Here is a 14,793-nt window from a genome sequence, read left to right on the forward strand (position 1 = left end):
CTGGCGAGCACATGCGCGCGGCCCCCCAAAGAAATGCCACCCCACACCATGACTGACCCACCGCCAAACCGGTCATGCTGGAGGATGTTGCAGGCAGCAGAACATTCTCCACGGCATCTACAGACGGTCACGTTTGTCACTTGTGCTCAGTGTGAACCTGCTTTCATCTGTGAACAGCACAGGGTGCCAGTGGCGAATTTGCCAATCTTAGTGTTCTCTGGCAAATGCCAAACATCCTGCACGGTGTTGGGCTATAAGCACAACCCCCACCTGTGGACGTTGGTCCCTCATACCACCCTCATGGAGTCTGTTTCTGATCGTTTGAGCAGACACATGCACATTTGTGGCCTGCTGGAGGTCATTTTGCAGGGCTCTGGCAGTGCTCCTCCTGCTCCTCCTTGCACAAATGCGGAGGTAGCGATCCTGCTGCTGAGTTGTTGCCCTCCTACTGCCTCCTCCACGTCTCCTGATGTACTGGCCTGTCTCCTGGTAGCGCCTCCATGCTCTGGACACTACGCTGACAGACACAGCAAACCTTCTTGCCACATCTCGCATTGATGTGCCATCCTGGATGAGCTGCACTACCTGAGCCACTTGTGTGGGTTGTAGTCTCATGCTACCACTAGAGTGAAAGCACTGCCAGCATTCAAAAGTGACCAAAACATCAGCCAGGAAGCATGGGAACTGAGAAGGTGTCTGTGGTCACCACCTGCAGAACCACTCCTTTATTGGGGGTGTCTTGCTAAATGCCTAGAATTTCCACCTGTTGTCTATTCCATTTGCACAACAGCATGTGAAATGTATTGTCAATCAGTGTTGCTTCCTAAGTGGACAGTTTGATTTCACAGAAGTGTGATTGACTTAGAGTTAAATTGTGTTGTTTAAGTGTTCCCTTTATTGTTTTCGAGCAGTGTATATAACCACTTGGGGCTAGGCATTGTAAGTTCAGAGTCACTCACCCCAACAGTGTGTGTGTGCTGGCCAGTGCCGGGGCAGATGGTGAACAGATCGCCAGGTGGAATCCAAGCAGCAGTGCAGCAGGCAATGGGAGTAGGTGTCACACCCACTTGGGAGAAACTTTTATTTCTGGAGGCAGATTTCTTGAAGAACATGCCAGTGGATGGTCTTTGAACAGTATCAGTATCATAACACTGTACAGAGTTAAGCACGCTATGAACGCAGATCTGACATTTAAAGGTAATTTACAATTGGGCTGACATTTACAGCATTCACCATGAATGTGATGTCAGCAAACACAGAAACATTGCCTTTCAAAGCTGGCTACAAGGGCGATCGTATTGAATCCCGGTCTTAGTTTGTGTACTGAAACAAGACAACAGATGTATCAATGATAGACCATTTATTATTTATTTCAAACACATCTCAAGACGTACAATTCCAAGATTACTTTATAGAGGACCCCAAAAAATTAAGTATAAAACATTGAGGGTAAATATAATCATCTGTATTTATCCAGTTTTCTAAATTAATTATAAAATAGGATGCTTTTTATACAATTTAAAACAGGCACTGTGTCAAAGGACAACTACAAATATACACCCAGGAAGGGAAAGGGCCCAAACATACATCACAGATAGTACATTGTTGGTTTAGTCATCCTGGATCAAATTACCACATTCTGTCACAAGCCTTTTTTGATTCTTAAGGTATATTACAAGATCAAGTACTATCAAACCCATGAAGCGACTGCTTGTGATTATTTAAAGCAGCTCTGATCCTGGAATCCATCTGGCAGTGCTTTGTACTAGCCCACTTAAAGGGGCAGTGCAGTCAAAAGTGATTTCCCTATTTTATTGATATTTCCACGGGGTTCAAAATAACACTGAAATTGTGAAAATGTTGATAATGCCCTTTTAGTGTAACAGCTTTTGAAAAAAGGGGAATGTAGTTTTTGGCCCACAGCATTACATCACAATCTGATTATTCTGACCAATGACCAGTCATCTTTTATTTGCATAATATGTATTGTCCTACTCTGAAGGGGTAGGTTCTAGAGCCCTCAAACTCTTCTCTGGACCTCCAAGCTAGTTCCACTGAGTTTTTCATTGTTCCCGTCTAATCAGGGACTGATTTAGACCGGGTACAATTAATGATAAGATAGAACAGAAAACCAGCAAGCTCCGGACCTCGTAGGGTAAGAGTTGAATACCCCTGCTCTAGGGTCTAGGCCAGGTTTTCCCAAACTCAGTACTAAGAGCCCACCCTGGTTGCATATTTTGTTTTCTGCCCAAACACTACACAGCTGATTCAAATAATCAAAGCTTGATGATGAGTTGGTTATTTGAATCAGCTGTGTAGTGCCAGGACAAAAACCAAAACGTGCACCCAGGGGGAGGCCCCAGGACCGAGTTTAGGAAACCCTGGTCTAGACGATCCTATCCGCCAATCAGGGCTGTGTATCATAAAGATCGTAACTGTATTCACTCCCAGTTTAAAGAAGACACAGACCAGCCTTTCCAGCGTTAAAATACAAAACAAGGAAAACGGTACTAAATGTTTTTAATCCAACTGTCTACAATCTACCAGTCCCTTCTATCAGGCTCCCTCAGAAATCACTAAAATAATCAGGCTATTTGGTTCAATGTAGTGTGTAACTTTTCTACTGTGAACGAAAAAAACACTCAAAATGATCACAAATTACACCCAAACAGAGAAAAATCACAATTGTTGTGTCCCTGCACTTAAGAACTCCCTGGGTTTTATAAAGTGGACAGGGAATACTAGGGACATAATATGTTGGTGTGTGTCCATGGTGTGTGTCCAGTCTAAATCCAGTCTGATTCAGAGCTGAGTGTCTATTCAGACGTCATCTTCCTCTTCCTCATAATAGCGGTTCCTTTTGATCATCTCCTCTATGGTGAGCTGTTCCCCCTCCCCTTCGCCTCCCTCCTCCCCTTCGCCTCCCTCCTCCCCCTCCCAGAAGCCCACGTCCTGGGAACTACGGTTGTGTTTGGGCTGCGGGGGCGGAGATGCTAGGATGTCTGGAGAGGTACTTTTGCATTTTAAAGAAGCCCTTTCCTCTTCATCTTCCATTGCTGCTTCTTTTCCTTTCTTCATCGGCTCTTCTTTCTTGTCCTGCGTTGCCAGGAGACTCTCAACCTCCTCGCAGCTGATCTCTCCGTTCACCGCACTGCCGCTGGGCGGTGTGGGCTTGCCCCCCTCTTTCTCCTCCTCAATCCCCCTCTGGAGTTGGGGCTCTGGTTCCTTAAGCGTGGAGCAGCTGTCCTCCAGCGACCCCCTCCTGTCCATCAGGGTTTTGAGGGGCTGGCGGGGCTCCCGTGGCCCCAGGGCATTGGTGTTGGTGAGGCTGGGGGCCACCGAGAAGGGCCGACTGCGCTCCTTCAGAGACGAGCTCCTCCTGAGGCTCTTCAGCTCGGCCCTGTCGGGGCTCAGGGTGGACGATGACACCTCACCCCCCGGGGGCCACTTGGCCCTCCAGGGCCGGCCCACACCACCACCCTCCAGAGCAGGAGAGGCTCCAGCATCACTGTCAGCAGGAGGGGGCCAGGCAACCCTAAGCCTGCGGGCCTCTGGGACTTTTTCGGCGGTGGAGAGTTTCTCAGTGGAGGAAATGTGGCTGTATGTCTCATGAGAGGCAGTCAGGTCCGTCACCTTGGCCAGGGGAGACTCCTCCACCGTGGGGCTGGACTGCTTGGCTGGGGAGAGTGGTGTCTCGGCTGGATGGGACACCACCACAGCTCTTTCTGCCCGCTCCGTAGACCTCATCTCCACTACCTGGTCTACTCCTTCTTCCACCTCCTCCTCTTCCTCGGCACGGGGCGTCCACAGGTCCTTGTGGGGGCGGTGGCCAAAGCCCTCATCGTAGTTGCCTTTGGCCTTGAACAGCTGGCTGAAGTGGGGCTTGCAGTAGACCTTACCGTGTAGAGAGGCATAGCTCCCCAGGCTGAACAGCAGAGGGCAGCAAAAAAACATAGATGCAGCAGCTAGATGCAGACAAGACACCGGTCACTGAAACAAATGTACATTTCAAAGCTAATGTTTTTCCAATAGATTCAGCTTAGGATAAATCCAATTAAAATGGCATATTGAAAAGATAGAATTATCATGCACAATAGACAATATTTTTAACATGTTCTTTTTTCTTTTCCCCCAATGGTTTCTAAATGTTTTGGAATGTGACATTTGAATGAAAAAGGACATTGACAAAATTACAATATAACGTTATTTGAAGTGTCCCGTAGTGAGTGAGCATCCCTACTAGTACCTGAGCTTGGTGTTGCAGTGGAGACAGCGGAAGCAGGTGGTGTGGAAGATCTGGGTGTTGGCTACCAGCCTCTCCAGCGGGTACACGGTCTTTAGGCACGTAATGCACATCTCCCTCGCGGAAAGGCAGAACTTCTACACACACATTAAGGATTTGCCTTTCATACCCTGAATTGTGGTTGTCAGTAACAGTAATGGATACATACATTTAAAAATGTAAAAACTCTTACTGTCAGATTTGATATGGATTTCCTTGATTTAATACATGTTACTACAGTTGTACATGTCATTGTGATGGAGGCTATGGAGAGAACTCACCCAGGCTGCCTTGGGCAAGTCACTGTGGACTGAGGATGAAGATGAGGTGCTACCCTTAAAACTAGATATGTCCATGCCATCCCCTGAAACAGACCAAACACATAACATACCGGTCAGACTACAGGGACTCCATCTTGACTCCAGGTGTCAGTGTCACAGCTGGGCAGAGCAATATATATATATATTTTTTTTTTTCACTAGACACAGAGCAGTAACTCAGAGTAGAGGACCAATCAGAGGCAAGAGCAGCCGTTGCCCCGCTGTCCCTGGCGCCCCCAGCCAAGAGCTCTGGGGTTGACATCATGCGAGATAGGGAGGGAGGGAAATGAAAGCTTACTCACCATTGGTCTCTGCTACAGCAACTTTTCTGCTGTAGGACTCTAAAGCCTGGCTCTGAGTGGAAAAAAATAGAGAACCTTGTTATAGAAATTTAAAAAAAAACAGTATAGCTTGTTCATCCATTTAAAATAGTACAAAAAAGAGTTTACTGTCCCTGTGTATTCATGTTTAAGAGCAGGTATTTCAGGAGACTATGTTCAGTCTTGCCTGTTCATTTACTCACAGCACATCAGCTTTGATTGGTTTACAGTGTGTATCTGCTTAAACGCTGCTCCCCTATCCAATTAACTAATCTTCACACACAAACACAGTTTATCTCAAATATTCACTATGTTCACTCAGTCGCTCGCTCTCTCATGTACCCACCTCAAAACCAACTCTCACACGCACCACATGCACACATGTAGGTACTTACCACAGCCACACCACTAGGGGGCACATTCTCCTTCAGGCTGTTATACTCTCGCTCTGACTGACTGGTCTGCAGAGGAATGGAGGTTGATCAGTAGAAGAACACAGTGACAAGAGAGACGTGAAATGACAAACCAAGGCCACCTTTACAAAATATGTGAAGTATGATCTGTCTTTCTTTGACATTAGTGTAGCAACTTTTCCCATTTACACTATCCTTACATTAGCCTTGAATGTTTTATTTTTTCTTACTGACTTTGCTGATAGCTACTTTGTACTTACTATGACTGTGATATGTGGTTGTCCCACCTAGCTATTTTAAGAGAAATGCACTAAGTTGCTCTGGATAAGAGCGTCTGCTAAATAACTAAAATATAATGTGACCATTTAACAAGAGCAGAGGACCTCTTTCTAAAAAGGACATTTAGGTCTGGTGACTGAGTCAACGGTGTCTCTAGTCTCTCCTAAATAGAGGAGACTAAATGTGAGAGGAGGGGAGTGTGTAAAAAATGTAGGATAGCATCTATAATAAACAAACACACACACAAACTCACAGTGTGTGCTAGTGGGCCCTTTTTGGTAGCGGCTGACTGGTATTTGGCCATTCTTTCCTTCAGGGAGGTAGTCTCAACCACTCTGTCAGGGGACAACACTACGAGGAAACACACACACAGAGATGAGCATAATGACGTTTCTTTCTCCTGATCCACCAACTAGTTGTGATACAATGTCATCAGAAACTCTGTATGTTTATTTGAGACCAAAAACAAACAAAAAATGGGAAAGCACGATCCTACATTAGCTACTATGACAAAAAACCTGGGCAAAGGGTATATAAAAGCTGCCAAAAGTTTATGAATCAAGTATATAAAGCTGGTCTTTTTAGATGGAGCACAGTGCCCTCACTATGAATTGACGCACTGTTCTGCCACACAGTTCAACCATAGCCCTTCTAAAAAAATACAAATAAATAAACCTGCAATTGTCTTATTCCTACTAGCACCAACTTAGCTGATAATGCCTTTATTGAGGGGAAATGTACTTACTATGACATGTGGTTGTCCCACCTAGCTATCTTAAGATGAATGCACTAAATGTCAGTCGCTCTGGATACGAGTGTCTGCTAAATGACTTAAATGTCAAATGTTGCACCGGTGGATAACGAAACAAAAATCTGTCAATGCAAACCCTGCATCCTCATCTGTAACATTCATGGATAGAATGAGTGCACTGGCACCTATCTGCATGGGATCCTTTGTCAGTTGGTGCCTCGTGCTGGTGATACCAGCTGTGGATTTGATTATAATGTATGGGTCGTGTGCAGTGTGTGCTCATGCATTACCTCCTAGTCTCTGGTCCATGTCCTCGGAGGAGCTGCTGTGTAGTCCTGTCCTCACCTGGATGATAACACAGGGGTCAGGGTTCAGCTTATTACACAACCTCAGGCAGGACTTGTACAATGTCCTCACCTTCAACCACAGACTCCTCCTGCTTTCTCTACTTCCATCTATCTCTAAGCCTTAGTTTGTTGGCCTCTGCGTTGCTACCCAAATCAACACTCATACAACATTAAGCTCAGTCATTGGTCACTCTTGACCACCCCCACAACTCCCACCTCTCTCAATGGTTTGGCCCATTGACATCAAAGCCAGTTCCTGCATATCCTTTACATTACAATGAGCCACTGATGGTTGCTTAAACAAACCCCTATTAACACAGGTACACACAAAAACCACACATCCATTTGGAGCATGTTCTATTCCCCCACACACCTTGCTCTATTTTATTTTATTTATTTGACCTTTAAGTCAGTTAAGAACAAATTCTTAATTACAATGACAGCCTATCCCTGCCAATGCTGGACCAATTGTGCACCACCCTATGGGACTCCCAATCATGGCCAGATGTGATGCATCCTGGAATCGAACCAGGGACTGCAGTGATGCCTCTTGCACTGCGATGCAGTGCCTTAGGCCGCTGGGCCACACAGGAGCCAGTATTTTAGTTCTAGACCTAACCTAATTTCAAATTTGAACAAGATGGTGAATTTCCTGCATTCGGCAAATTTTGGACAGCAGATTAATTCTACAGCTAAACCCAATTCTTTATGGTTATTAACAAAGAACCATTATGCATAATATGTATTTAAAATTGGAAAATAAACAAATATGACAGGACAAACCACTTCATAGATGTAAAACACTTCTAGCACCATACAACAGATGGAAACGGCAATGAACCACATACAGACTTACCAGAAAGTCAAGGGAGACGTGCCCCCTACACCACCACTAACCACACACACTACTGTATGTACACATACTGTATGGGTGCGGAAATGTGTACACAGAGTTAATCCCCTAATAAGCTCAAGAGCCAGAGTCAGATAGGACTGTCTGTCCCCCCCCACCAACTCCCCCATGACACAGCCACTCTACCCATTAACACACCCCCAGCCTCTACACCAGTAGGCTATACACTTTAAAACACGGAGGGATGTTTTTCACAGAAGGAGCTCTATTTTGGTGGCCTTGACTCCATCTGAAATACACAGTGAAATGATTGAATACCTTAGTGAGTTTACCTCCTAGATTGGAAACATTTGTTATGGTATTCAAATCTGATTGCATGCGTCACATGCTTAGTAAACAACAGGTGTAGACTAATTGAAATGTTTCCTTTTGTATTTATTCTGGATCCCCATTAGCGGCTGCTACACACAATAAAACAGTACTTAACACAACACATTATGAGACACTCTACCATGACAGCGTACCAGTCAAATGTTTGGACACACCTACTCATTCAAAAGGTCTTTATTTGGAATATTTTCTACATTGTAGAATAATAATGAAGACATCAAAACTATGAAATAACACATATAGAATCAAAACAAATCAATATATATTTCAGATTCTTCACCCTTTGCCTTGACAGATTTGCACACAAAAAGGTATTGTGTACAAAGACATGACTTTACAATTTAAAATTACTGAAAATGTATGATTTTTAAGATGTTTTGGATATTGTTTAGGTCTAGGCCTATATGATTAGGGCTATTTTTTCTAAGAGAACATGAAACCTTTAACCTGCCTTCTCTTGAGATTAAAGAATTATTTACAATTTTACTGCAAGATATGAATTGCCACAATAATGTTTTTTCTTCAAATAATGTATTTTATTAAAACATTAAAATGAAATAGCCTTTACTTATCTTCAAAAGTAAAGGTTTTGTTTTTCCAGTTTGCCTTTTTTCCTAGTTTCTTAAAAATAAAAAATAAATTGTATGTTCTAGGTCCACAAAAATGCTTAAACAACACCAAATCTGAGAAATGTACATAATTATTATTTTTCATATAAACGCAACAAGTGTTGGTCCCATGTTTCGTGAGCTGAAATATGCACAAAAACATATTTCTCTCCAATTTTTTGCACAAATTTGATTACATCCCTGTTAATGTGCATTTCTCCTTTGCCAAGATAATCCATTCACCTGACAGGTGTTTCATATCAAGAAGATGTTTAACATAATCATTACGGCAACAGGTAGCCTAGTGGTTAGAGTGTTGGAGAGTAACCGAAAGGTTGCAAGTTCAAATCCTCGAGCTGACAAGGTACAGATCTGTCGTTCTGCCCCTGAACAGGCAGTTCCTAGGCCGTCATTGAAAATAAGAATTTGTTCTTAACTGACTTGCCTCGTTAAATAAAAGGTAAAATATATTACACAGGAGACAATAAAATGCCACCCTATAATGTACGGTTTTGCCACACAACACAATGCCACAGATGTCTCAAGTTGTGCAATTGGCATGCTGACTGCAGGACTGTCCGCCAGAGCTGTTGCCAGAGAATTGAATGTTCATTTCTCTACCATAAGCCACCTCCAACGTCATTTTAGAGAAATCGTCAGTACGTCCAACCGGCCTCACAACTGCAGACCACGCCAGCACAGGACCTCCACATCAGACTTCTTCCCCTGAAGGATCATCTGAGACCAGCCACCCGGACAGCTGATGAAACAGACATATTTCTGTCTGTAACAAACCCTTTATGGGGGAAAAACTCTGATTGGCTGGGTCTGGCTCCCAAGTGGGTAGGCCTATGCCCTATGTATTTTTTTAAGTAAAAAATATATCACTAGCCACTTTAAACAATGTTACTTCAGATAATGTTTACATACCCTACATTACTCATCTCATATGTATATGTATATACTGTACTCTATATCATCTACTGCATCTTTATGTAATACATGTATCACTAGCCACTTTAAACTATGCCACTTTGTTTACATACACTACATTAGGGTACAGTCATCTCATACAGTGGGGCAAAAAGTATTGTCAGGCACCAATTGTGCAAGTTCTCACACTTAAAAAGATGAGGCCAAAATCCTACAATGTGATTTTCTGGATTTTATTTTCTCATTTTGTCTATCATAGTTGAAGTGTACCTATGATGAAAAGGCCTCTCTCATCTTTTTAAGTGGGAGAACTTGCACAATTGGTGGCTGACTAAGTACTTTTTTTGCCCTACTGTATGTATATACTGCACTCGATACCATCTACTGCATCTTGCCTATGCCGTTCTGTACCATCACTCATTCATATATCTTTATATCTTTATCCCTTTACACTTGTGTGTATAAGGTAGTAGTTTTGGAATTGTTAGGTTACTTATTACTGCATTGTAGGAACTAGAAGCACAAGCATTTCGCTACACTCGCATTAACATCTGCTAACCATGTGTATGTGACAAATCAAATTTGATCTATAAGTCTTTGCTAGGTAAAGCCCCGCCTTATATCAGCTCACTGGTCACCATAGCAGCACCCACCCGTAGCACGCGCTCCAGCAGGTACATTTCACTGGTCACCCCCAAAGCCAATTCCTCCTTTGGCCAACTTTCCTTCCAGTTCTCTGCTGCCAGATCACTGCACCTGTACATAGCCCATCTGTAAATAGCCCATCCAACTACCTCATCCCCAAACTGTTATTTTTATTTTGCTCCTTTGCACTCCAGTATCTCTACTTGCACACTCATCTTCGGCACATTTATCACTCCAGTGTTTAATTGCTATATTGTAATTATTTAGCCACTATGGCCTATTCATTGTCTTACCTCCCTTATCCTACCTCATTTGCACACACTGTATCTAGACTTTTTTTATTGTATTATTGACTGTATGTTTGTTTATTCCATGTGTAACTCTGTTGTTGTTTGTGTGGCACTGCTTTGCGTTATCTTGGCCAGGTCGCGGTTGTAAATGAGAACTTGTTCTCAACTAGCCTACCTGGTTAAATAAAGGTGAAATAAAATTATGACAGAAGGGAGTGCTACTGGGCGATAGTCATTTAGTCCAGTTACCTTTGCATTCTTGGGTACAGGAACAATGGTGGCCATCTTAAAGTATGTGGGGACAGCAGACTGGGATAGGGAGAGATTGAATATGCCTGTAAACACTCCAGCCAGCTGGTCTGCGCATGCTCTTAGTACGCGGCTAGGGATGCTGTCTGGGCCGGCAGCCTTGCGAGGGTTATCGATGACACTGTGTTATCCTCAAAACGGGCCGAAGAAGGTGCTTAGATTGTCTGGGAGCAAGACGGTGTCCGCGATGTGGCTGGTTTTCCCTTTGTAATCTGTGATTGACTGTAGACCCTGCCACATACGTCTTGTGTCTGAGCCGTTGAATTGCGACTCCACTTTGTCTCTATACTGACATTTTGCCTGTTTGATTGCCTTACGGAGGGAATAACTACACTGTTTGTATTTGACCATATCCCCAGTCACCTTGCCATGGTTAAATGTGGTGGTTCGCACTGATAATGAAACTGGCTCTCATGAGGACCACCACAGGAAAAGAAGTTCCAGAGTTACCTCTGCTGCAGAGAATAAGTTCATTGGAGTTACCAGCCTAAGAAATCAGCAATTGAGTGCACCTCAGATTGCAGCCCAAATTAATGCATCACAGAGTTCAAGTAACAGACACATCAACAAACTGTTCAGAGGAGACTGCGTGAATCAGGCCTTCATGGTGGAATTGCTGCAAAGAAACCACTACTAAAGGGCACCAATAAGAAGAGACTTGCTTGGGCCAAGCAACTCAAGCAATGGACATTAGAAGAGTGGAAATCTGTCCTTTGGTCAGCTGAATCCAAATTTCCGATTTTTGGTTCCAACCGGCGGTGTCTTTGTAAGATGCAGAGTATGTGAATAGATGACCTCTGCATGTGTGGTTCCCACCGTGAAGCATGGAAGAGGAGGTGTGATGGTGCTTTACTGGTGACATGGTCTGTTATTTATTTAGAATTCAAGGCACACTTAAACAGCATGGCTACCACAACATTCTGCAGCCATACGCCATCCCATCTGGTTTGTGCTTAGTGGGACTATAATTTGTTTTTCAACAAGACAATTACCCAACACACCTCCAGGCTGTGTAAGGATTATTATATCAAGGAGAGTGATGTAGTGCTGTATCAGATGACCTGGACTCCTCAATCACCCGACCTCAACCCAATTGAGATCGTCACTGCTGTAGATTGCATCAGTCCAGAGCAGGCGCTGAGCTACAGCTGGGGCGGGCACTAATGTGTGTGTGTGTGTGTGAGATGGAGCGTGAGTCCGTGTGTGTACACCTGGAGATGAGCTTCGGCCTCCCCCCATGCTCAACCCCACCTCAGCTCTGGTCAGCTAGGTGTAGTCAGCTGAAATGCACTGGGGTAGCAATAAAGGATTTTGTGCGTATGTGTATTAAGGAAACACATACACACACACCGAGCACAGCTCTCAGACAAAGACGAGTCGAGGCCCTCCTACCGTCACTCCCCTCTTTAAAAGCTCTGGCAGTAAATTCAGTACAAGTCCTGAACCATGGCCATTATGGCACACCTCGTCTGACTGGCTGAGAGAACAAAGACTACAACACAACCACTATTGTCAGACCAGTCTCCCTAAGGAGACACTGGGGGAAATTCCAACATGTAGGCCTAGGTCTTAGACTAGTGGTCATCATGAACACACTTAAAAGAGATAAACACCAACGCGTGGTGGCAACTCACTCCGGTCCGAGTTGGACTCCACAGCCTTGCTCTCCCACCTGGACCATGCATCAACACTGTTGGCTAAGCCAGGGTAAGCAGAGACCACCAGAAATACAATACACTATTGTCTCACAATAATATGATGTATACAAAATGCTTTTATTTTTATTTATTTTTTATTTTACCCCATTTTCTCCCCAATTTCGTGGTATCCAATTATTGTTTTTAGTAGCTACTATCTTGTCTCATCGCTACAACTCCCGTACGGGCTCGGGAGAGACGAAGGTTGAAAGTCATGCGTCCTCCGATACACAACCCAACTAAGCCGCACTGCTTCTTAACATAGCACGCATCCAACCCAGAAGCCAGCCGGAGGAAACACAGTGTACCTGGCAACCTTGGTTAGCACGCACTGCGCCCGGCCCGCCACAGGAGTCGCTGGTGCGTGATGAGACAAGGACATCCCTACCGGCCAAGCCCTCCCTAACCTGGACGACGCTAGGCCAATTGTGCGTCGCCCCACGGACCTCCCGGTCACGGCCGGTTACGACAGAGCCTGGCGCGAACCCAGAGTCTCTGATGGCACAGCTGGCGCTGCAGTACAGCGCCCTTAACCACTGCGCCACCCGGGAGGCCCACTACAAAATACTATTGTCTCAGAGTCACACCCCAAAGTTTGACTCAACTTTTATTAGACAAGAACATTTGAGAGGAAACAGGAGACTTAAAAATAGGAGGAGAAGCAGTGTACAGAAGTGGAGTGTAATCTTGTGTGATGCTGAGAGAGGTGGGTTGGGGGCCATGGGTGGTGAATACCTAACTGAAGGAGAATGACAGGACACAGAGACTGAAAGAAGGAAGGAGAATTCAAAAAATGGTGGGTCTTTGAAGAGAGAGACAAGGATTGCCCAGGGTACCTTCTTGACCCTGGGCAATTATGGTGTACGTACGTGTGTGTTTGTGCACTAAAGAGGGGGTTGTTTAGGAAGAGATAAGGGACAGGACATATGGGCTGTGTGAATAATTGAGTGAAGGAAACTTTTTGTGTGGACAGAAGAGAGGGACTGAAGGGTTGAGTTAGTTAGGCAGTAATGGGCCTGAGAGGGCCGGTTCATTAACATGGCCACTCATGAGTGACTTATCTATGCTAATATCTGAGGAGCCACAGGAGACCCTCCCTCAGTGTGTTTAGCACAAAGTATTTCACTTCTCAACTGGGGGTGTCTCCATCAAGTCAGTGTGTGTATGCACATTTGAGAGCCTCTTGTGTTATTAGGTAAACTAGTTTTAGCAAGTTTCCTCTAAGTGTGTGTGCGTGCTGAAGTCTCAGTGAATGGGTGTTCTGTCTGTACTTAGTGACGTGCACTGAGACAGACAGACAGTGGTCTTTGGGGTTCCTTATGAAGTCAAGAGACAGAGCTTTTTGAAAAGCAAGATTGCATCAGGTACCAAGGAATGCGACTGCTAGCATGACTCTAGTTCAAAGGAAGCATTAAAATCTCTGGCTGTGCAACAACAGATCAAGAGTTCAGCTGCATCCCAGCTGGATACAGGGGGCTAACCAATCACACACACACACAGATGACTGACCTGACCCCACAACTCTGCGGAGCAGCTACATGTTGAGGAAGATGCCAAGAGACAGAGAGAGAAGTATCATTAGAGGAAAGAGGGAAAGATATGGTGTAGAGGGATACATACCCACTGTGTATGTGTGCCTTATCAGTCTTACCTTTCCCTTGGTGCCCTCTCCCTTCTCAAACATCATCTTCAGGCTGTTGAGAGGCACGCTGGGTTTCTCGATGGGTGTGCAGGGGCTGGGTGGCACCACCTCGTCTTCCACCTGCATCAGCTCTTTCTCCTCCTCTCGCTCGCTTACCCGCTGCGCTTTCTTCTCCATCCCTCTCTGTCCCTCCTCGGCTATAGCTGCTGCTGCAGGATACTGGAAGCGGCTGAAGGCTGTGCTTTGACCACCCTGAGTGTTCAAGGATTCCGGAGACTTGGCTGGGGGAAGGTGCTCGGTCATGGGGGTTGGTTTTGGTACGGCAGAGGGGGAGAGGCGGGCACGGGGTGGCCCGTTGGATAGCGGGGCAGGTCTGTCTTGGCGAGGACCTGGCTGCTCCCAGCGCTTCTTCAGAACACTCAGGTTCCCTGAACGCAGGGTGGGAGGCAGGCTCTCCACCGACTGACAGGAAGAAGAGGAGAGCAGATTAGTGAATGGTCAACAGGAAGAATGTCTTGAAGTTACTAACTAAAGCAATGTCCTGAAAGAGGTACTTGTGTGTAGGAGTAGTCTTGTATGAGAAACACGGTACCAATTTATAACAGTTAATAATACAAATAGTCAGTCTCATTTTTCAACTGTGTGGAATCAAATGACTAAACAAGCTAGAATGAAACCATTACCAACTAAATAGTCATCACCATTTACTTCCTA

General features: G+C 44.9%; 1 protein-coding gene across 5 annotated transcripts in view; it reads right to left on the reverse strand.

Moving 5' to 3' along the window:
* Nucleotides 1–1,343: 1,343 nt before the first annotated feature.
* LOC124031208 (LIM domain and actin-binding protein 1-like) overlaps nucleotides 1,344–14,793 on the reverse strand; it is a 39,743-nt gene continuing 26,293 nt past the window's right edge. For 4 of the 5 annotated variants that reach the window (XM_046342175.1, XM_046342174.1, XM_046342178.1 and 1 more), the window contains 8 exons: nucleotides 14,089–14,541; nucleotides 6,656–6,710; nucleotides 5,868–5,965; nucleotides 5,318–5,383; nucleotides 4,905–4,956; nucleotides 4,564–4,646; nucleotides 4,247–4,380; nucleotides 1,344–3,925 (listed from right to left, as the gene is read on the reverse strand). In XM_046342175.1, the coding sequence (XP_046198131.1) occupies nucleotides 2,821–3,925; nucleotides 4,247–4,380; nucleotides 4,564–4,646; nucleotides 4,905–4,956; nucleotides 5,318–5,383; nucleotides 5,868–5,965; nucleotides 6,656–6,710; nucleotides 14,089–14,541 (2,046 nt within the window). In that variant the 3' untranslated portion in view covers nucleotides 1,344–2,820. The remainder of the gene's footprint in view (nucleotides 3,926–4,246; nucleotides 4,381–4,563; nucleotides 4,647–4,904; nucleotides 4,957–5,317; nucleotides 5,384–5,867; nucleotides 5,966–6,655; nucleotides 6,711–14,088; nucleotides 14,542–14,793) is intronic. The other variant, XM_046342176.1, reaches the window with a different exon arrangement.

The sequence above is a fragment of the Oncorhynchus gorbuscha genome, linkage group LG03 (assembly GCF_021184085.1).
Source record: "Oncorhynchus gorbuscha isolate QuinsamMale2020 ecotype Even-year linkage group LG03, OgorEven_v1.0, whole genome shotgun sequence".
Taxonomy (NCBI): domain Eukaryota; kingdom Metazoa; phylum Chordata; class Actinopteri; order Salmoniformes; family Salmonidae; genus Oncorhynchus; species Oncorhynchus gorbuscha.